Consider the following 22767-nt stretch of genomic DNA (forward strand, 5'->3'; position numbering starts at 1 on the left):
GATCTTTTCAGACTATAAGCTAGCCCCTGCCCTGCCCCAATAATTAGTGAAGAGAAACAAAGGAAATTAAAGAGCAATATCTGCTGTCCTACTACTTCAGAAATGCTCATTTTTCTTTGCTGACTGTGAAACAAGGTGACAGGGAGCACAGATGTGGCTGTTCACACCTCATTGGTTTAAGTTGGTCCTTTCTCTCTTACTGTACTAAATGCCATCCTTATTTAGTGTTCTGTAGTTCCATGTTTTTCTCAGACGAGTATTTCCTTAGATTTCCTCCTTCCCCCTGGCTTGTTTAAATTCCTTGGAATCTGCCACTACTTGCCTTCAACTAAAATATGTCTGCAGTTGGATGCTTTTGATTCTCTACCAAAAACTCCATATCTTCCTAGTTTCAAATATCTTCTTTAAAATTTTTCATTAATATATTTTACCTTATTGCCCCAACACACATTGTGTACTTTCGCTAATGTGAACATCTAATGCACTGTTCTTTCTCCAATTTAAAGAGAAGGATGTTGTGGAGGTCTGTGTCAAAGGCTTTACAGAAGTCCAGAGAGGTGACATCCATAGCCCTTCTTTGTCCACTGATGTAGTTACTCCATCATAGAAGACCACTTGGTTGGTCAGGCAGGACCTTGCTGAAGCCATGCTGACTGTCTTGAATGATTTTCCTGCCCTCCATGTGCCTTAGTATAGCTTCTAGGACGATCTGTTCCATGATCTTCCCAGGCACAGAGGTGAGGTTGACAGTTTGGTGTTTCCCAGGGTCCTCCATTCTACCCTTTTTAAAAATGAGTGCGATGTTTCCCTTTTTATAGTCCCCAGGGACTTCACTTGACTGCCATGACTCCTCAAATATCATGGAGAGTACCTTGGGAACTATAATACAGCAGCCAGTTACCTCTGGACTCTGGGATGGATCTTGTCAGGTCTCATAGACTTATATATGTTTATCTTTCTCGGGTGGTCTTGAACCACCTTGAGAGCAGTCACCTTCTTAGGAGGGTGAGTTTGATGTGGAAATGTTGTGATGCCTGGCTATATTGTTTCATGTGGCCCCAATGACATGGAAGAGTCCACTTACTACTGAGGTCGTGCTCAGTAGGTCTGCAGGATGCATCTGAGTGGCCTAGAGCATGTAAATACAGACCGTACCATAGTCCCTCTTTGAAATCTGCTTCATATTATATTATTCCATGGTTTTAGAATGCTTCATAGCACAGATTCTCTGCTCTGATATGTTCTGTAAAACAGATTAATGAGACCAAATAATAATGAGTTTGCCACAGTACTTAAGCCTAGTTGAAAATAGCATCTTTCATCTTCAAGAAATTTTTTGGTGGAGTATGAACAGTAAAGAGTTGGAATTCCAGGGGTCAGACTCTTTGATAATGAGACACACAAGCAGTTTGCCACAGTTCATTAATAAACAGCTTTTTCATCATTGGTCCAGTGTTTGTGATTAAGCTATATACTTATTCCTTGATTAAATGTTTTGTTCCAACTTGCCAAAGTTCTTGCAGGTTTCTATCCATCATTTTGTGTCTGCACTGTTCTCTGAAGAACTCCGAAGAACTAATTTACCCAATTTTACAGCTGATAGTTTCTGTAATTCTAAAAAAACCCCATGTATTCAAAAACTGCTTCTTTTATTCTCAGTCAGAATTATAAGACTTATTTTGCCACTGTGAAAATTATAACCAAAACCAAAACACAGGCAAAAAGCTAGAAAGCATAGACCATCCTGCACATAAAAATGAAGGACAAGTACATGGGTACAGCTCTTTTTTTTTTTTTCTAAAATAAAAAACTCTCCTGAAGACATACTGCTTTCCAAAAGATGTTTAGTTTTATTGTGCTATCTGCAAATTAATTGAACAACTTACAAAGAAGCTGGCATACTTGTTTATGCATAAAAATAGAGGAATAATTTCTTCTCTTCTGCTTGTTTTCAGTATAGTGGGTTAGTTCCACGGGAGAGCTGGGACATGTGGCATCCAACCCTGGTGGCTGAGGCTCTGTTTGCAATTGCAAACATCTTTAGCTCCCTTCGCTTGATCTCATTATTCACTGCAAATTCTCACCTGGGACCTCTACAGATATCTCTAGGAAGAATGTTGCTGGACATTTTGAAGTTTCTTTTCATATACTGCCTTGTACTGTTAGCTTTTGCAAATGGATTGAACCAGCTGTACTTCTACTACGAGACAAATGAACCCGGCAATTGCAAAGGAATAAGATGTGAAAAGCAGAATAATGCATTTTCAACGTAAGTGGATGATCTGTTTCTATCCTCCCTCTCTGTCCCTTATATTTTAATCACTTAGATGTTGTTTACAGGAAAGAGGCTGCTTTCCATTGGTATGACAGTGGTGTCCTGACAGACACATCAGGAGTTACCCTAATAAAACAAATATTAACATTACATCAGTCTGTAATAATGCTCATCCCATACCACAGTGAAATCTGTGCAATTCAAGATATCTCAAAAGATAAAATAAAGAGGAGGGAGAGATAACCTGAGATTAGAAAGTACACATTTAGAATTAAGGAAAAAAAAGATCACAAGATCAGAGCTTGCTTATCGAGGCAGCTGTTGCTCTGCACTTCTTATGTATCTATGGGCATTAAATAAGTTTGGTGTTCTAAAGCATGAAGATTCCTTGTAAATCTGATAATTTGACGCAGGAAAAAACATTCAGTCTAGGCTTTTATTGACCCTGTGTCTACTCTACACAGTCAAATACAGTATTCTAATTTTTGTTTAAAACTATATTTTTCTTTCACTTAAAAATCAATTTTACTGTACTCTGTTCTGTAATCTATAGTACCAAAACTACCAAATAAATAATAATTCTCTATCTCGTCTTTCAACTTCCAATCTGAATCAAACAAGTGCTATGAATACCTGTTCCCTATTACCTTCTATGAATCATATCTAGGCTGTTTTAAATATACATTTATTACCAATGGCTTCCTTCTCAAACTAAATTATTTTATTAAAATAACATCTTTTATAGAATTTCAATCAAAAAACTTGGCTGAAATGCAACATGTTTATTTTGCATGTTGATAACATCTAAACTTTGTGTGATCTGAACAGAAAAGCACAGAGAAGTTTTCCAGAGCTGAGCATTGAGGGAAGCAATATTATTCCTCTAGGAGGTAGTGGGGACTACTCATACTAGTGCCAGAAGATGGTGTCAAGGCAAACTGCTATGCCTTATGAGCCTTTTCTGCCACTGTGAGTAGGGGAGAATAGTGGTTGGTTGTTTTGTGATCAGACAAGACACTCCAGAGCCATACCTTACTGCTAATACACACTGTTTTACAAAAGCAGAGATTCAGGACCGATAGTTTTAATCAGTAAAAGCATACTGCCCTCTCAGGTACCTCTGCAGGATGACACTGTACTGGATTGCATGACAAAGTTATGTTTCACAGATTATACCCCATGGTGGGAAAGGCGCCAGAGGGTTAATTTTTGCTTAATTTTGGACAGAGTGCAGGGCCACCCAGGGTGGTACAAGTCCCTGTAGTTCAGCAGCCTTCCTGCTCTGAGTGCAGTGGGGACAGTGCTGGTGGCCCACACATCCCATTGAGTCAGGGTAACCCGCATTTGGCATCAGGGTAAAGGAACAAGAGAGAGGCCATGAGGAAAACTCACTCCAGTTAATCTCAAGATATGGGACCAGAGAAGCAGAAAATTTAGCTCCAAACTTTTTGGAAGCAACTGGGCTAACCAGGGCCCATGCTTCTGACCTATAGTGTAGCTGAACATTGTACAAAAGTGAAATTATGTCAAGCTACCTAGTTGCAGAGGATTTTTTTTTAAAGTTAGTTATTGTTATTTAGCTTCCTAGCTGTTGTCCCAAGCTTCTATAATGGAATATCATATAATATAATTTATTTATAAAAACACAAGTTTCATTTCAGAGCTCCATTTTTGTATTTTTAATGTCTCTGTTCTTTGGAAGACAAAACATATGCTAAAGATAATAATGTTCTTCTCATTATACAACTCCTTTTATCTCAGTGGCTCCCAACGCAAACTAGAAATTGCATAAGCTGACAACATTAAGTAGGTGTGAGGATACCATAATTGTTTTAACATCTTGGTGTAACATGATCATTTGAGTTACTACCATCTATGGTCAAGGCAAAGATCAAAATACTTCAAAGGCAGGTGTTCAAAATAAGGTATCTAAAACTTTATTTATCCCTCAGAAGTTTGAACAAAATCAGCCTTTTACTCACAAGCTTATTAATAGATTCAGTAATTTATATCTACATATTCAGATTTGAAACATTGTCATTGTTTCCCTAGAAAGATATTCTGTATGTGTTGCCTATAGTGTGTTAAGTATCGTTTGTCTCAGTCAAGTCAAGGACTTTTGTGTGTTTGAGGAAAAACTGCATTTATTTATTTCGGGTTTTGTTTTTCAGATTATTTGAAACACTGCAGTCATTATTCTGGTCTATATTTGGACTCATCAATCTCTATGTGACCAATGTGAAAGCAAGGCATGAATTTACCGAATTTGTTGGAGCCACCATGTTTGGTACCTATAATGTAATCTCTCTGGTTGTTCTACTCAACATGCTAATAGCCATGATGAATAATTCTTACCAGCTTATTGCTGTAAGTTGTTCCTTACCCTTAGATCATTTATAATAAATAGCTGCTGTCTGTTCCTACATCCCATTTTTCTGACAGTAAATCTTTTTTACAGACAGAATATTGGGACTAATTCTCTGATCTGTTCTAATTCTTTTGCACTGTTCTGGAAGGACACAGAAACCAGACCCCAGCTGGATTGGCCACAGGGGAATTTCCCCACAACTCTAAATGGTGGCCCCTGCTGCAGAAGCTCATGGGTTGAGAAGGGTCTCCTGAAGCTTCTGGCAAGTGGCAAGGGACTCTGCCAAATATTGTCTGTCCCTACTTTATTTTCAATACATTATATTTATTAACCTTTAAAAGTCTTTTTTATTTGGATTTTTATATATTGTCAATATATAGTTAATAGAAAATGGATACCCATGTTTCAAAGACAATTTTGGACACACTGGCAGTTCAAACTAAAGGTCATGACTTCTTACTCAGCGGTGTCCTCATTCAGCAATTTATCCTTACCAGAGCTATTGGCTTATTTTTATTTCCCAGCTGTCTGTTAAGGAGATTAATGAAAATAAACACTGATTCGTCATGATATTTCAAATACGATCATGCAAAAAGCAAACAAATAAAAGAAAGCTTCTCAGTCTTAAGATTTTAAAATGTGCTTTTTTTTTCCAATCTGGAAATTAGAAGTTTTTCCACAAAAGAAATATTGACTACATGTGTTTATATAATGCTAGCTGGCAAAATCTGGTACACTATATACTAGCATTCATCACAATTCAGACTGCAGGTAGAAAAATTTACTACTACACCTTCTAAATCAGTGGTTTGATTACTGTATATCTGGCTTAATATTAAAGGCTAAGGCTAGACCTGTAGTTTATGTTCTTGGCTACTATGTTGTCCGCCTCTAACAACAGTGATTTAAACTTCTTGTTCGGCTGCTATGATTTAGCAAACTTTTCATGGATTTTAGTTTGTTTGGTTTTCTTTTTTTCAAACTTTTCAATATTTTTCAATATTATATAGAATCCAAAAGAATAATGAAATTTCAAATAAAAATAATTTTAAATCAACAACCTATTCCAAATATATAATTCTGAAGTAAGATGAAAAAAAAATACTTAACTGTTCTAAGTAGCCTCACAATTTGTTAGATAACCTATTTGTGAAATTCTGTGGCTGGCAATTACTAAGAGAGTACGTGAGACTTACAGCCTTGTGAAGCTGCTACACAGCAGAGTAATTAGAGTGATCTATGTGGTATAATGATGAGCTGCTATTATAACAAAACATCTTTTTCCAGAAATGTAGCATTTTTCTGCTTGTAATTATCCTTTGTTGTTTGAGAGACTTTTAATTATTTAAAAGCCTGTAGCAAGGAAAGAAAGGTTGAAAGTGGATATATACTATACATATCTAACATCTCTCTTCTGAAGTAAAGCAGCTTAGCTTTGTTTTGTATTAAAGACCTTCTGTCAAAAGAAAATGCCAGTATTTTAAACAAGAAAATTCATTAGTATTTCAGAGTTGTTCCAGTTTTAGGCTTTCAGATTTTTGTAGAGGTTTGTTTCAGCTCCATAATTACAGCAACATCTGTGCTGGTGTTGTGTTTCTTGTGTGCAGGATCATGCAGACATTGAGTGGAAGTTTGCTCGAACAAAACTCTGGATGAGTTACTTTGAAGAAGGAGGAACTCTGCCCACGCCTTTCAATGTCATACCAAGCCCAAAGTCTCTCTGGTATCTGATCAGATGGTTATGGAGACATCTTTGCAAGACAAAAATTAGAAGAAAGCCTGAAAGTTTTGGAACAATAGGGGTAAGTCCTGTTATACTCTGTCTGCAGTCCTCCTCTTTGCTATATAGATGAGTCTTTCTCAGCCTTACAGAGCATACAAACTTTCAAATAATATCCATATGAGATAGACAATAATTCTACCAGAGCATGTTTATTTTTTGCATTAATGTAAATGTATGTGACTGAAGAGAAAGCATCATTGTATTCCTGAGCAATGACAATATGAACCATGATTGTGCCTCATCTACAGATAACGCAAGAAAGATTAAAAGCAATACAAATATGAGAGATCAAATCTGTGTACTTGTCTACCAGTCCCAGAGGTCTGCTTGATGATCTCTAGATCAAGTGCTCCGGTTCAAGTATCATTGACATATCGTGAACCACAGACTCGTGTATGAAATATTTGTCATGAGATATTATCTGACTCTCTGTCGCTCTCTTGCTCTTTACATGCAATTAAATGGGTTTACCATAAAAGCATTCTTAACAAAAGCTGCTCCCATTAAAGAAAATATTTTTACATATAACAGCATTTACTTGGAATTGCTTACTTGGATTTACAGGCAAAATTATTTCAGAATCAGATTGGTACCCTATTCTAATAGTGATGATTAGCAGTGAAATTGCTAGAGAAAAAAATAGGGGAAAAGACACACAAGGGGAGTGAGAATAGTCCTGCACCTGGATTCAGCAGGTACATGTGTAATATCTCAGCCACAGACTTTCTCTGGTAGCTGCAGTGGGTAAGGCAAGTTTGAATTTGTCCCTCCTAGCTCTATTCAGTTGAGATACCTCAGTCAGCAGCACAGTTTTTCTATATTGTCAGAGGAAATATCCAGGTGGCAACCTAACCCACCAACAACTAAATCCTTCTAGTTATGTTTTTTGCATTTCCCATAGCGAGCAAGTCAGTACGTCAGTAACTAGACTGCATTTAGCCAACTCCAACATGAAGAAAACTATTTTAGGCAAATGTGGATAATGGCACTTTCCCTATACCATAGGTATTTGGTGAATAGAAATATTTTCAAGTACATTAGGAACTCGGATAGCAAAGCATTAAGTGACAGTATGAGAGTGTCACGTGTGGGTAAGGGGAAGGAGAAAGGGCTATAGTCCTCATGCTGTTGACCCTGATAGAGAAACATCCATTCATTTCAAAGAAGCCAGGGGATATAAGACAATTATTTGCTGGACCATTACTCTATCAACCTTTTTTTTCTATTTCCTCCCAGTTTGTTAAGAAGTGAGTAATAAAGATAGGGGTTTTTTTTTACAAATTTTGCAGTCATATCAGTCATTCAGTTTAATTGCCAGATATACTCAGAGGAACAAGTTAACAGGGATGTACAGATATATGATAAAGAGGAAGAGTTACATATAAAACTAATTCACAATTCCTTAGCTGATTTTGTCCTCTTTGTGGAAAGCTTCTAATCAGGCTTATTGCAATATCCTGATCTTGTTGGAAATATGCTTCACTTGGCTGTCATACTTGTAACTAAGGAAAGGAACAGCCAGAAAAGGAAGCTCATAAGCACGAGGATGGCATTGAAACAAATCAGTAATAGACTGCAAGAAAGAAACATTGAAAAAATTAGTATTGGAAAAGCAGTGAAGACAGAGAAACAGTGGTTGAGATAGAAATAAAAAGACAGGAACTGAGCATGAATGGTGAAGAACTTCAAGAATAAAACATCACTGTGTAACCCAGCAAGGAAAAGAAGTTGATGCAGAGACCAACTGAAGGGAAAATGGGGGGGGAGAGAGTGGGCAATGCTTCTAGGCATTTGTTAAACATTTGGTAGGAATGATTAGATAGTGTAAACTGATAGAGTGATATTAAAATCAATGGAGTGATGCCAGTGTGTAACAGCTGAGGATGTAAGGTTGGTTAACACAATATCACTGTTTGACTCGGACAGATCCAGATTACCCTTATACATCCCAGCAAAACCTTCAGGACAACATTTTCTGTCAGACTTTCCACCCAACATGTTTTGTTTTGTTTTGTTTTTTCCTTTGTTTCCTTTTCCAACTGCAGCTCTTGGAGTAAACTCATTCCTGGGTCTGTGGAATAATAACAAAAGAGACAACATGCTCTCAGCCCCATGCTGAATGGCAGGGTGAGGAAGGGAGTTCAGGAATATTACCCCCTGGTTCCTGCAGCTACCTCCTGCTGGGGTACATAAATACTAACTTCTAGAAATTAGCAGCTTGGGTTTTGGAAAACTGGTGCAGCAAAGGGTCAAAAGGCAGAGAGTCTATACACAGAGATTGTTGGGAATTTTTACAAATAGAATTTTCTTTTTTAAAAATAAAAAAAAATCCTTAAACCAAACTTTTTCATTAGTATATACCAGTTTCAAAAAAAGCTTTTGTTGGGAAAGGCTTTTCAGCTTCAGGATGAAATTTCTGTTTGGAGAAAGAAGGAGCAGGTGCTAAGTAAAGCAAATAGCTTGGGCTTTGGGGGATCCAGGTTCACTTTTATTCTCTGGTGGATATCTAATTATTTACTCTAAGAAGAACAGCTGTGACAGGAGAGATTTACATCTTAAAATCATTAAGACTCTAGTGGGGGAAAGGTGCTCTCTTGAGAGAACAGAAGGAGCTGAACCTAGCTTCTCTATGACTGGAATGTGAACCACTAATTACTGAACTGTTTTGTAGTGGAGCACATAGGCGAGGGAAAGATATAGAAAGTTTTTAGTATTTAGCTTCAAGTATAGCTGGAACCCCTCTGGAGCAGAGGGCTCACCAGCCAAGCTGGTTTTATCATGGCAACAAGACTTCCAGCTGCCTGAAAAAGTGAGTGGCTGTGACTGATGATGCAGATTCAGTCAGAACATCTGGGCACATCATAAAACTACAAAGTTGCTTCAGCTATAACAGAAGCCAAATTTGGGCTATCTGAATTTGGAACATTTTGCAATTTCTAGGCCCAGTTATGCGCCCAAGCTCCAAAAAGGGATAAGATGTGGGTATGCCTATGTGCTCGGATTTCCACATCAGGAAAGTCTGCCTGTACTCATCAGAGTGTGAGAACTACTATTCACTCCACTGGTCAGGTCTACAGACAGTTTAGGTAGATGTAAACCAGATGCTGCTAGCTGGCTTTTCCCCAAGAGGTTAAGTCATCAGAGAATGAAGGGGCACACCATGGTGATCTCACAGTTTGTCCTGGGGTAATGTGCTGCTTTCTGGTTTTGGAAAGCTTATTCCCATCACCCACAGCTCATCCTTGGGTTCTCAGAACTTTTTCAGTTGTTCCAACAAACTGCATCACAAATTAAATTTAGAACCTCTATGACTTTACAACTGAAGGGAAATGAAGAGGAGTTTTCTCTGCCTTTTGTTTGGGGATCTCAGCTGACAGCTCTCTGACTCCAGCTCACTGGAATCTCCCCTGTAATAACTCTGACCTCAGAGCTACAAGATAAGCTTTGTCAGGACTGCCTTGTTTTCATTGGGTCCTGCATTATGAACTCTTATTCCTTCCCTGTGAGCAGTACTGGGGAAAAAACATTATATATTCATTTTTCAGGCTTATTTCCATATATTGACTATATGGATATATGGATGCCATGTTGTCTATAAGGCAGAACTCAGATTTCAAAGCATTTTGTTCCAAAACCTCTAAATGCTAACTTTCCCATTAGGAAGCTCTAATCAGCAGTGACGTACTATGGTATTTTCCACTAGAAAAAGCAATAGTGTGCATCCAAAGGCTGAGTCAGTGCTAGAGGATACAAAACAGAATGCAGCTGGCTTGTTAAAGCCAGCATTTTTCAAGGATCAGACTTGATATCTGCATAAGAAACCTTAGTACCAAAAAGCCAGGAATCATGAGCTAGGAATGAATCCAGGTTGTATTAAATGTGTCATCAACAGTCCACTGTAAAAATATATATACGTGCACAACTGAAAGTTCTTTATATGCAGGCAGAAATCATAAAGAAAGGGTTCAATGTCAGCAGACATGCTAGTGGAAGGATTTATCTGGGTGATATGAAGAAGAGAAATGTCAGTAGAAATAAGTATGGCATAGTTTCTTGGGAGGATCATCTACAGTGCTGCTTGTAACAAAGCTATCATGGGAATGAACAAGGTCTGCAGGGAAGTGAGATGCCTCTGAAGAGAGCTGATTAACTGGCTTCTCCTTGGATGTCAGTCCTGTAGTTCTGCCATCCTTTGTTGTACTGGGACAGCTGAAACAGTGGGTGGTGGAGGCACAGGGAGCTATTTCAAGGGACAGAATTTTTCTCCAAAGCAACACAGTGACCAGCCACACTGATGGCAGCTTCTCTAGCCACAGCTACAGCTGAAGGAAGGCCAGGATGCTTACATCTGATTTACTAGTACTTCAGCTCTGCTATTAATCAGACAGAGATCTACCTTTCAGATTTCAGCACAGTTTTTTTTTTTTTCTGTCATTTTGACATATCCCAGATATGCAAGCATTCTCTTTAGCTATTATAACAAAGTGTCTCCTACACCTAAACCTCTGAAATAACAGTATGTGCTGCTCTTTATATATATATGAGTTCTGTTAACTTTGTCAGCTCACCTTAGCAAAAGCCAGATTAGTAACGTAACTCTATTGATTAGGCTGAAGTTTCCCTGACTGCGGAAGGCCTTGGGGTATCCCAAAGATACTCCTGTTGGCCATCTGAAATCCACTGCTATTTCAAAATAGAAGTAAGAAAAGAAACTGGAATAAACTGGACTATTTTCCTCAAATTTATGTCTGGTCAGTTGCCAAAAAGTGGTTTACCTATAATTTTAAGTATTTCAGAGGAGAAAATGGAAAGGATTATCAAGGCTATTTTCAGGTGGTTTTGTTTGTTTGTTTGTTTGTTTCTACCTGAAGTGTTTATATAAAGTTACCTATTTTCTAGCTATCTAGATTTTTATGCCATTTTTCCAAGTAATGTACATGTTAGTTATTATAATTTGCCAGAGAAAATCTCCTTTCACTTTCTCCTAGTCTTTGTTCTCCAAGTGGAAAATTATGCAGCTCCTAAGTCAATATAAGTATTTTGTATTTTCTCTCTAATGTCTATTATTGAAAGTTGAACAAAGAAATAACACCTTCCATCTAGAATGGAAATCAGTAATCTGAAGTGTTTATATAGCCAAGGACCATCTCATGCCGAAACCTGTTTGTCAACACAGAGAAGTTCTTACCCTCCTTATGGGAAGCTTCTATTCAAGATGAGGAATATATCTCATTACAATCTTTACGTTTTCTGGAGCTTTATCACCAAGCAAGTTTGCATTCCCACTTCATGAAAGATATCATTTTGACAAAACAATTCACAGAAGTAATTTAACATTATCAAATTTTTGACTGCTAAAGAGATTTCTCTTCCAAACAATGCAAATTACTAGGACTGGCATAAGCAGAAAGACCAAAAATGTATCACTACTAGTAAAAGTACTGCTAAAGCTTCCTCAAGGATATTAGTTCCTCCCCCCCAAAAGTGATAAAAGTATCCCCTTCAATTTCATTATCTCATACAATATGGTCATCAGAAGAGTGTTTCTTCTGTTGCTATTTTTTGTCAGATTTAACTTTTATTCCTTTGCCAGCCAGTTACTTGAAACAAACTTTAAACAACTACAAGTTAGCCTATGACCATGTATAGAAAAGCAGGCTGACTGATAAATAATAAATAAGAATAATATTAATATTAATGCCATTGTATTTGTAGTGAATAGCTTGATTTTCATATATATTTAAGCAAAGATTTATTTTGCTTTCAGTAGGAATCAGGAGGAAATAATGAACTGGAAACTCAATCTGAACAGTTAAACAGGAGACAGAGAACTGAAAACTTCACTGAAAGGATTATCAAGCAGTGGAACAGGCTGCCCAAGGAAGTGGTTGAATCACCATTCCTGGACGTGTTCAAAAGACCTGTAGATGCTGTGCTTAGGGACATGGTTTAGTGGTGGACTTGGCAGTGTTAGGTTAAGGGTTGAACTCAATGATCTTAAAGGTCTTTTCCAACCAAAATGATTCTATGGCTTGATGGTGGCAGTAATAACTTCGCTAGATTATTTGTATGCATAATTCCCTGTGCAGCATGTATGTGTCTGTGCATGAAAACACACCATTAAATGCATTTACTTTAGCTTCTCAGCACTATGGCTTGAAAATGATTGTCAAGTGCAGTAGAACTGTTCTGGACACATTACTACACAAAAAGAATGTGTTTAGATAGTCATCCTAAATTGCACTTTTTGACGTAGCATTGAGTGGAAAAGCCACAGCCTCTGTTTCTGGAAGTTTCAGAATTGGTTGCTAAAAAAAAAGGATAAACTTGATTTAGCTATTTCTTGTTACGGGTACAGAATTAAACCTATGTATTTCTTTCACATTTCACTGTAAAATAAAGCAGAGAGGATAGCAACTGAAGAAAGTAGTCTGCAAGACAAGGGGCAGAATTTGTTTTAATTATAGGAGTTATTAGCTTTACCTGAAGTGCTTTTTAGCTACACCTTACAGTGTTCTTGCCTGTAACTCAGATTTGTTGCTGAGAGCTCTCTTAGACACCGACTCCCTTAGTGCTCTCTCGGCAGGAATGAAACATCTCCATCGTGTGGTCAACTGAGAAAAAGAAGAAAATTGAACGTGCCTAAAGACAAATGGTAGGAGGGCACTGGCCTTCCCAGGGCTGCCTTACCCCCCGCTCCCTGGTGGTGGGCAGGGTCACCCCCCTCTCACCCTTAAACACAACGAATTCCCATCTTTGGATGACGCATCAATGCACAAACACCATCTGGAAAAATACTGAAGAAAAGATGTGTATAAAGCCCTACCACACAGTCTCAGTTTAGAGCAATTAGGAAATAACGATTTTCCTCCATTATTTTTGCCAAGCCCAAGCACAGAGCTACTGCATCCCTCAAATTAATTACAAACAAGAAATGTAAACCCATTCTGAGTGCAGGGAAATTGTTAAGCATAAATTGCCAATCAGTTTCAAGTAAAAGAAGATGACAAAATACCTTACTGAGGCTGTCTCATTATGAAACTGAGGTCAATTTTAACAAGTCCCTTGGATGTCCTTTTATCCTATTTTAAGATGCTCTAAGTGTTCTGTTTTGTAGAAATACAATCAGTGGACCGACACCTTATTTTCTCACCAGCAGCAGATATAAGAACCCAAGATAAAATTATAAGTCTTTCCATAGTCTGGGATAATTAAGGTAGAGAATAGGGAAATGTGACTCAGTATGCTATTGAGGACAATAGTAATTCAAGGACTAAGTAATTCAGGGCTTTTCCTCCCCCCTCTTTTTCTGGATAGCCCTTAGTTATGGTGGTGTAATCTAATCCAACACTTTCTTGAAGCCTCTACCATGCATTCACCCTGTCATACTTCTTTTTGCTGTTCCTCTCCAGAGTTACTATCCCTCTTACCCTCTCTCTTTATCACCACCAAACTCTGCATTGCAGGCTAAGTTTCTGTCTTTGTGATCAAGTGTTTCTATCAGGGAACTAAGACTGAAATTTTCTCTTTAATACAGTTTTATAGTGCAGGTTTTAATTAGCTCTAACTTAAATGAGACATCAGGAGCCATAGCAAGTGTTTTGTTAACATCATGTTTAAGTCAAGCATTTCCCAATACAGTAAATTATCCTTCAGTCTGTGCAAGTGACACGATCACATTGTTCCCCTTCTGTCTCAGATCCGTAACTTAAGGGTTCTGCGAGCAGAGACCTGGCTGCCCCACTGCATCCATACCAGTGCTGGAATAGCAGCACTTTGATGAAAATGTAAAAATTCTACTTTACCTTCCCACTGAAAACATTGCCTCTTCTGTAAAGCTAATGACAGGCTTTGCTCCAACAATGCCATTTTTCAACAGACTTTGAATCATCTCTCTCATCTTTCTCGATACCACATACTGCACAGACCTGTTGTTTTCCTATGCTGTAAGTATTTTGCTACCAGATAGGGATTCATGGCTTTTTGTTCTTTTCTTTTTTTCAGAGGCGTGCAGCTGACAATCTGAGAAGACATCATCAATACCAGGTACAGGCTCATGTTTGATTTTGGGGCAATTACGTTCTATGCCTTGAAAAGGTCTTCATGAGGAAGGGGAAACAAAACAAAACAACAACAACAACAACAAAATAACCAAACAACACACAATATGCATACTTATTTCATCCTCAGCAAACAAGCAATTGGTTTTTGGTGTTCAAACAACAGCATTTGAGAAGTAGAAAATATTTCCTAGAGCAATAACATTCTAACCAGTATTTTGCTCACTATAACATGGATTGCCTTAGAAAAAGCAAACACACAACCCCACCTCCCTGCTGTGATTTGTCAGGATCACATGTGCAGCTCACTGACATGTTCCATCAGAACCTGCTCTCCATCTCTCCAGCTCTGGTGCCACATAGACAACTTCCTGTCCCTTAATAAACTCTCTGCGTAGATACTCTGTAATCTGTTCTTCTCCATCCTTCCTGCTTCAGCCTCTGATTTTTTTGAGATTATCGTAGCACAAGGAATAATTTCAAGATTGATTTTCAATTTTTGTTGTGTTAAAAGGGCTGCAAGTTAAACAAGATGTGGGCTATACACTTCTAAGTTTGGTAATCAATGGATTCCATGTGGGTAATGATTAGGTAATCTAGGACTTTTCCAACCTGAAAAAGAGGGAAGTACAACTGGGATCTATAAAATCATGGAGAAGGTGAACACTGAGCAGTTGTTTACCATGTATCCTCAAACTGAATACCAGATACCAACTATACTGCATTAATAAGGCTGTAGGCTGTACTTTGAGGGAAGTGATTATTGTCTGGCCCACGTGTAAGGCTGTGCCTGGAACAGTGTGTCCTGTTTTGGGCCCCCCACTAGAAGAGAGATGTTAACAAACTGGAAGGAATCCAGGAAAGGGCCACCAAGATGGTTAGAGGGCTGACATAAAAGGAGAAGCTCAGATTTCAGCCTACAGTAGGTTAAGGGGGATCTAATTGCTGTCTTCATTAACATAGTGGGTGGCTAGAGAGAAGATGAAGCTAGATTTTCTTGGAGGTGCACAGAAAAAGAACAGGAGTCAATGGACGCAAGATGCTGGAAGGGAAATTCTGTAAGGAAAATCATCATCACAGTCAGGGTAGTAAAGAACTGGAAAAAGTTGCTCGGAGAGGCTGCTGCATATTCACCCTTGGAGATATTCAGCACTTTAATGGACATGGCTCTTAGGTGGATCAGAGAGCCTCCAGGCAGACGTCTCTTCCAACCTAAGTAATTTTAGGATTCTTAGAAGTAGAAGACAACAATGGAAACTATCAGAGAGCAGGTTAAAAATAAGCAAATCCCCAAATGGAATCTTATTCCAGCTATACTATGGTATTCACTGGCAGAGGATTTGTGGATGCTGAAAGTTTACATGCATTCAAAACACACACCTGTCACAGCCCATTAAAACTAGAGCTATCATTTCTGATTCAGAAAGTCTCTGAATCTCACATCACAGGAGGCTTAGGAGTGTATAGCTGCAAAATAACATTATACAGCTGCTCTAGACTTACACTCCTTGTGAAGCATCAGCAATTTCTCACTGTCAGACTGCACATTACTGGCATGAGATGTACCTTTGGTGAAAACCAATACAGCCACTCTCAGGATAGTTAATATCAGCACTTCCACTGAAAAGCAGAACAAATTTTGAACCAGATCGAAGGTTTATACTTTTTTGTCATGTTTCTAAAGCACAAAAAATTCAAAGCATTCCCAGTAAGCGTAGGTTTAGTAACTAATACCAAGAAACCTAACACGATATTTTATATTTTTAGGAAGTTATGAGAAATCTGGTTAAGAGATATGTTGCAGCAATGATAAGGGATGCCAAAACTGAGGAAGGACTGACAGAAGAAAATTTTAAGGTATGTGGTAATTCAAATGTTTGTAGATGTTATAGTAAGATAAGACTGTGAAGCATATTCCTCAAACAACCCAGTTATTCTGGTGGCATATATCTTGCTTTGTAGCACAGTGTCTGCATCCTGATGGACCACACACAGATAGCATTGTATTATACATGGGCTCCAGCAAGTCTCCTCCTTTCTTTAGCTGAAGCAATAATCAGTTTTATCAGCTAATTTGAAATATACTCATGTAAACAGACACCTAAGTGGGGCTAAGTGTGTGTAATAACACACAAAGCAATATGCAAATAGTTTCAGCGCCTTAAGAAAGAGAGATTTTCTGCTACAGAGAGCTGTTGTGCATTTATTTGTAAACAGGACACCTTTTATATGACTTAAAAGATGGCAAACTTAAATAAGTATTCAAGTATTAAAATCCTTTGACACAGACAAGGTGAATAGGTCCATATAAATCACAACACTTACATCCATCACTGTGTATTTCTTGCATAATTTTTGTTAAAATTGTCACCTTAACTCCAGATGTTTGAAATTATATTCATCTGCCTCAGCTTAGCCATGCAGAAGATACAGCCAGAGCCTAAGCTTCATTACCCCTTTAGAGAAAATGAAGAGAAATAGGGACTTCCTGAAGGCAAGGTGCTGTGTCCTGAGACAGCCCTTTAAGAGACAGAGGTTGCACTGGCAGAAAGCAGCCTGCAGTGATTAGTTTTGAGTTAGCTGCCAGCTGGCAAACACTTCATGGAAATGCACCAAGTCCTACCTGTGCATGCATGCATGTGTCCCCATGTGTGTGTGCATAGGGGATGGTGTTAACAGCTGATCAAAATGCTGTTGTTGTGATGGGATAACACTGTCTAGCAGATTGGCTGTAAGTCTTCAGGTTGTCCAAGTTCCTTCCTCCACCACTGTCGGTGATATCCATGAGTAGTCTGGGTTAAGGCACATTTCCTTTGAAGTTTCCTCTTGATAAAATTGTTGATCAGTTTTCTGTCTCACCTGAAAGATCCAATAGACTGAGTCTGAAAACCACCTTGAAGATGCCAGGTATTATCCAGATGGTGAAATTTATTACTGATCCCTAGAAAACCCTAGCATAAGCTTTTTTTTTTTTTTTTTTTTTTTTTTTAATTCCAAGAGAAAAAGTCAAATTAGCTTCCATTCTTTGATATTTAATCTTTCTTCCTAATTTTTAGGAGTTAAAACAAGATATTTCCAGCTTTCGTTTTGAAGTCCTGGGTTTATTAAAAGGAAGCAAGCTGTCTAATTTGCAGACTGCAAAGAATAACAAAGACACTGCCTCTCTGTCAGAAAATGAAGAAAATAGTGAGAGTGAAGGAAACAAGAAAGGAAAGAAGAACACCTTCAGCCTTTTTGACATAACAACAATGATTCACCCAAGATCAGCCACTATTGCCTCTGAAGCACATAATGTAAGCAATGGCTCAGCAATGATGGTGTCAGAGTCCACAAAGGAGAAACAAAAGCGTGTGAATTTTGTAACAGACATAAAAAATTTTGGGTTATTTCACAGACGATCAAAAACAAACTCTGTGGAGCAGAGTACAAATAAAATATACACAGTTTCTGAAGAAGTTTCCCGTCAACAGGCAGAGGAGCAATGTGAGAAAACTGCTGAACTGGAAGAGGGAGAACTGAGCATGGACTGTGAATTGAATATCCAAAGTCCTGATGAAAAATGCATTTTAGCTGAATCACAAACTAACAGCAGCTCTTTGGATTCACAGGAAGAGGGGAGTATTTGTGCTTCAGAAACTGAGAAAATAGAGTTACAGAACTCAGAACCAGCCACACCGCAGGATCAGCTGGACAAGGAGTTGGACATTTGCATTGACTGTGATGGGAACCAGCAAACAATTGATCAGGGTGATTACGTGATAACAAGGTTGTGATGCTTACAGAAGAAGCATTTACAAATATATATATTTTGCATAGTGCTTTCGGGGGGGGGGGGAGTGTTTTAAGAATTATATTAGCAAATGCAGAATTACACTTTATAGTACTCAACTGTGGCACATGATCTTGTAACATAGTCAAGAGAAAGATAATATGGGGACCTTCTGTTTTGTAGCCTGCTTTAGCTTTCACGATTTGTTTTACATTTTTTAATAAATGGAAGCATCTTGTATTCTTGTACTGTTGCAATAACCCACAGAAACTTTTTAGCTATCTTTTTCAATTACAACAAATGCAATTTCTCTCATATGATAGTTGACTCCTATGATAAATATTTTTCTATGCAAATAAAAAGTAGCTTAAGAGACTTGGAAGCCTTTATTTAACTTTGTAGATTCTTAAAAGATTCTAGGCACCATAATACTCATAAGCAGCTCCTCTCAGCATAATTCATGTCAAGCTATTAGAATCATTTATTTAAATTGATAGAAACTTGAGTTGTTTCAAAAGCTATACAGAATCAAAAGATAAAGTATATTCTTTTATTTATTGAAGGAATATGAATACCTATAAATTATGAAAGATCAGTCTACTTGATTATTTAATTACAGCTTCTTCCTCCCAGCAAGAGGCTTATCACTGTCCTGATACCATTGTTAGAAATGCATTTGTAGGATTTGAAGACTGTAAAAAATGTTCTTTTTTATAGTAAAAGAAACATCTGTGGCTTGCTAAAAAGTGATGATGGATTACTTCCCAGAAATCCATAATCACAACAGCTACTGCTTCTTCAACCATTTATTTTTCTAAACGTGGACAACCTATGCACTTTAATATTCAACTGCTTGTTAGCTTTTGCCTTCATGAGACACTCGTATTTGCTGAGAGAAAGATACTTCAGGAATAAGCAAACATTCAATGATCCCTGAGTACTTGGAAATATATGGCAATTTGTTGAGAAGTTTTTAAAGGCAAGCCTTATAGAGAGTTTCTTTGATAATTTCAGAGTTTGGGGGAACCTGACTGGAGGTTTTATAAAAATACTTAGACATTTAAATGTATAAAGAAAACCTAATAGTATTTTTCATTACTGATGAGTGATTTATTGTCTTAGTCAAAAGCAGTATTTTTAAAATTAAACCGTCTGTTTCTTTTTGATCGGTGACTGGTGTCCTACATTATTAAAAATTAATTTTATAATTGACTTAAGAATGACCACCCTCAAACTCTCAGCACCATCCTTCTCCCTTGGAAACACATGAATATACCACACCAGTGTGGTCATTTCATTCTTAACTTCCCTAGCCCTGTCATGGTAGATTTTGTAGTTCATATTAACCTGTATTAAGGGTCCTGCAGATGCATCAAGTACACTTACATTCCAGATGGAATCTATCACATGTAACTCCTGACCTAAAGCCATATCATTCTGGATCTAAACTACCCTGGTACTGAACTGAGTTTTGAAAATCCAGACAAACGCCTCTCATCTCTATAATTTTAGGTGAGTTTTCCAGTTCTACTTTATGCATCTGCTACTCTCGCTGATCTCACATATTGGAAGCTTCCTTCTTGAACATCTCTTTGTGACATGGCATCTAGGGGTGAATTTGTTGAACCAAAATGGAAAATATCAGTAGTAATTGGAAAATAGTTTGTATAGCTTTGCAACAATGTGTTCAAGCTTCATTTGGTTGAGAAGATATGGTTGATTTCTACCTTGGCCTCTTGACTTCTCTGTGGAACCCCCTCCTTCATGTCTCTCTCCTTGTCCACCTTTAGATTGTGAGCTCCTTGGGGCAGGACCTGTAGCTTTTCTGTCTGGAAAGCACCTGAATTATTACAAGCATAACAAGAAATAAATAATAATAATAATGGTGGAATACCTTCATATCATTTTTACTAAATCAACTCTTTTAGAGAGTTCTCTTTTCTATTGGAACATCTGTGCTAAGAATGACATAAAGCCAGTGTATTTCATGTTGTCACAAAGTTCTCTATATCCCAGGTAATACTCCTTTCCCACCACTGACTTCACTGTTTCATTCATCATCGTGGTTGGTGACACCTCGAAGTCCTAAGCTTACTACCCTCTCACTAGCCAAATTCAAAACAAGCAGTCCTTGCTCCAAAGAGTTTTCAATGCCTTCCAGACGTGCTTTCATTCCAGACATGGAATTTGAATGAAATTTACTACAGGGCAAGAACACAGGACTGTTAACCTGAAATATCAGCCACACCATCACATCATGACCCCACTGTGCTGGGAGTCAGTCTAAGTTTTGGAGTAGATACAAGACAGGAGAGCAAAGAGCACAGGTGAGCAGATACTTAGGCACAGGGCCATGACACGGTATTGCATAGCAATAACTGCTCAGTCTTTCCTGTCTTTTTTCTTTCTTTTACAACCAAATATTGAAATGAAGGTTTATTAAATAAAGCATACTTCAACATTTTCACTATTTTTATGTGATTCTTAGGCATCAAAGCCTGACACCAATAAGGACCTGAACCCCATACAATATAAATTTAATGGCAAACAAGCACCTCATTTGGTGAAAACAGATGAGCCTGAAATATGTCCAAATTTGAAATGCTGATGGACTTTTATTGCTTTGCAGACAGCCAAAAAATGCTCTCATTGGATGATTCCAAGTGGGCATCTGTGCCAAGAAAAATTTAGAGGTACACAGAGCAAGATTTGTAACACCATGGCAGAGGCATTATTAAGCTTTGCAAAACTGAGCATACGTTCCCTTCTTGAGAAATAAGAGGTTTCACACCTACCCACCACTGCCTGCAGCCTCTGTTAGCAAAAATATAGGAGGAACACCAAAAGGTAGTATGTAAACTCCTAAAAAAGATAGCCCTTTGAAGTAGAGCTTAAAATCATGGAATGTTTCTACAAGTTTTGAAAAATGTCTAATTGTAAAGGGATTTAATCCCATTATTAAGTTGTTCAGAATGTTCAAAAAACAGTATTTTATTTTATTTTAGTTTAGTTTAGTTTATATTTTATTTTATTTTATTTTATTTTATTTTATTTTATTTTATTTATTTTATTTTGACAAAACTTGACTGCCCTTTGCATTTTCATCAGCTTCTGGAGAAACACAGAGAACACAAACAGCACACATGGGCTCTTCTACCCTGGCATAACTGGGAAGGAGCTAGCTCGAATTCTTGCTACCCAGTCCTCCCAAGCACAGCAGGTCTGGGCCAAAACTGGTGGAAATGGGTATCTTTATCAAGGTTGGTTTGACTTCCACACTCCCAGAGGTCAGTGGTGCTAGGACTGTATGTTGTACCCTCAAAACAAGTTGCAAAAGCTGCTTCTGACTCTGCATGCCTTGCTGGCCCTCAAAAGTGCTGCAGCAGTGAGAGTCATGCATCAGAGAGTTCAGACTGGGACCCTGTCAGCTGGCTGCAGATCACTATGCCACCTGCATGTGGTACAACACTACCAGAGAGCACCCACGTAGATGCCTCTCAGGGAGGAATCGTGGCTCTGCAGCTGGTTTTACTTGGGCTTTTTTGGTCCATAGATCGACACAACTACATTTTGACTGGTGTAAGCCATTTTGACTGGTGTGGGCCAAACACCTCACACATTTGTACAAGGCACTTGTCACGCTGCACTGCCTTTTTTATTTTTTTTTTTTCCATAGGTCAGGTTTTAATGAGAAATTCTACAACTTTCCCAATGTGAGGTTTTCTGTGAATAAGCAGTGTCTAGTTCCAGAAGAATGTGTACCTTAATCATAGCTATAACTGTTGAGAGCTGTAAAAGGTGAGGAAATTCTGGTAGCTAGGCACCCCAAAGTTCTTCAACAGAATGTTTGAAACAATAATGTCTTCCTTAACTACACCCTTGGACTGATCTCTCAGGAGGAGAATTTTTGCACATCTTCCTCATAGGAATAAAGCATAGACAAAGGACACAAAGAAATGATTATATGTCCACCTCAAATTCTACTATGAATTGACTGCAGGCTATAACATTCCATTTTCTCTCTAAACCACAGACAAATGTTTAATCAGGTTCTAGGAAGTATCATGAAAGAGAAAAGAAGCCAATCATGCTTAAAAATTGTGATGAAGCAATTAACTTTTGAACAGAGTTCAAAACATTTGGTATAAAGTTTTCTTCTGGGAATTCAGAAGTACAAGTTGGCCAACAACATAATCCATCTTCATTTTGAAGTTTCTTAAGAGATATCAACAGCTTCAGTGAGCAGGACAACCTCATGAAAACAATAGTGCTGGTAATTGTAATAGTTGTGGTAGAGATTGCAGTAGTAGTAGTAGTACTAATAGTACTAGTAATACTAATAGCACTAGTAGTACATGAATGTAATAGTAGCAATCCTGTGCATTTACCCCTGGGAAGTGGAAATCCTCACTTCTAATCTCTGTTCTGTAGCTGGCCTGTTTCCATGTCGAGCAACCATTCGATAACACCAGTAAACTGTCCCTGGGGACAGCTATCCTCCAACATAAGTAC

The 22767-nt window shown here is 38.0% G+C and overlaps 1 protein-coding gene across 1 annotated transcript in view; it reads left to right on the plus strand.

Moving 5' to 3' along the window:
* TRPC4 (transient receptor potential cation channel subfamily C member 4) overlaps positions 1-18259 on the plus strand; it is a gene marked incomplete at its 3' end in the record, with an annotated part of 148817 nt that extends 130558 nt beyond the window's left edge. The window contains exons 6-11 of the mRNA XM_082061234.1: positions 1956-2269; positions 4447-4642; positions 6251-6445; positions 14431-14472; positions 16254-16343; positions 17543-18259. Of these exons, the coding sequence (XP_081917360.1) occupies positions 1956-2269; positions 4447-4642; positions 6251-6445; positions 14431-14472; positions 16254-16343; positions 17543-18259 (1554 nt within the window). The remainder of the gene's footprint in view (positions 1-1955; positions 2270-4446; positions 4643-6250; positions 6446-14430; positions 14473-16253; positions 16344-17542) is intronic.
* Positions 18260-22767: the final 4508 nt, after the last annotated feature.

Source organism: Streptopelia decaocto (assembly GCF_964273445.1).
Source record: "Streptopelia decaocto genome assembly, chromosome: 1".
NCBI classification, from domain to species: domain Eukaryota; kingdom Metazoa; phylum Chordata; class Aves; order Columbiformes; family Columbidae; genus Streptopelia; species Streptopelia decaocto.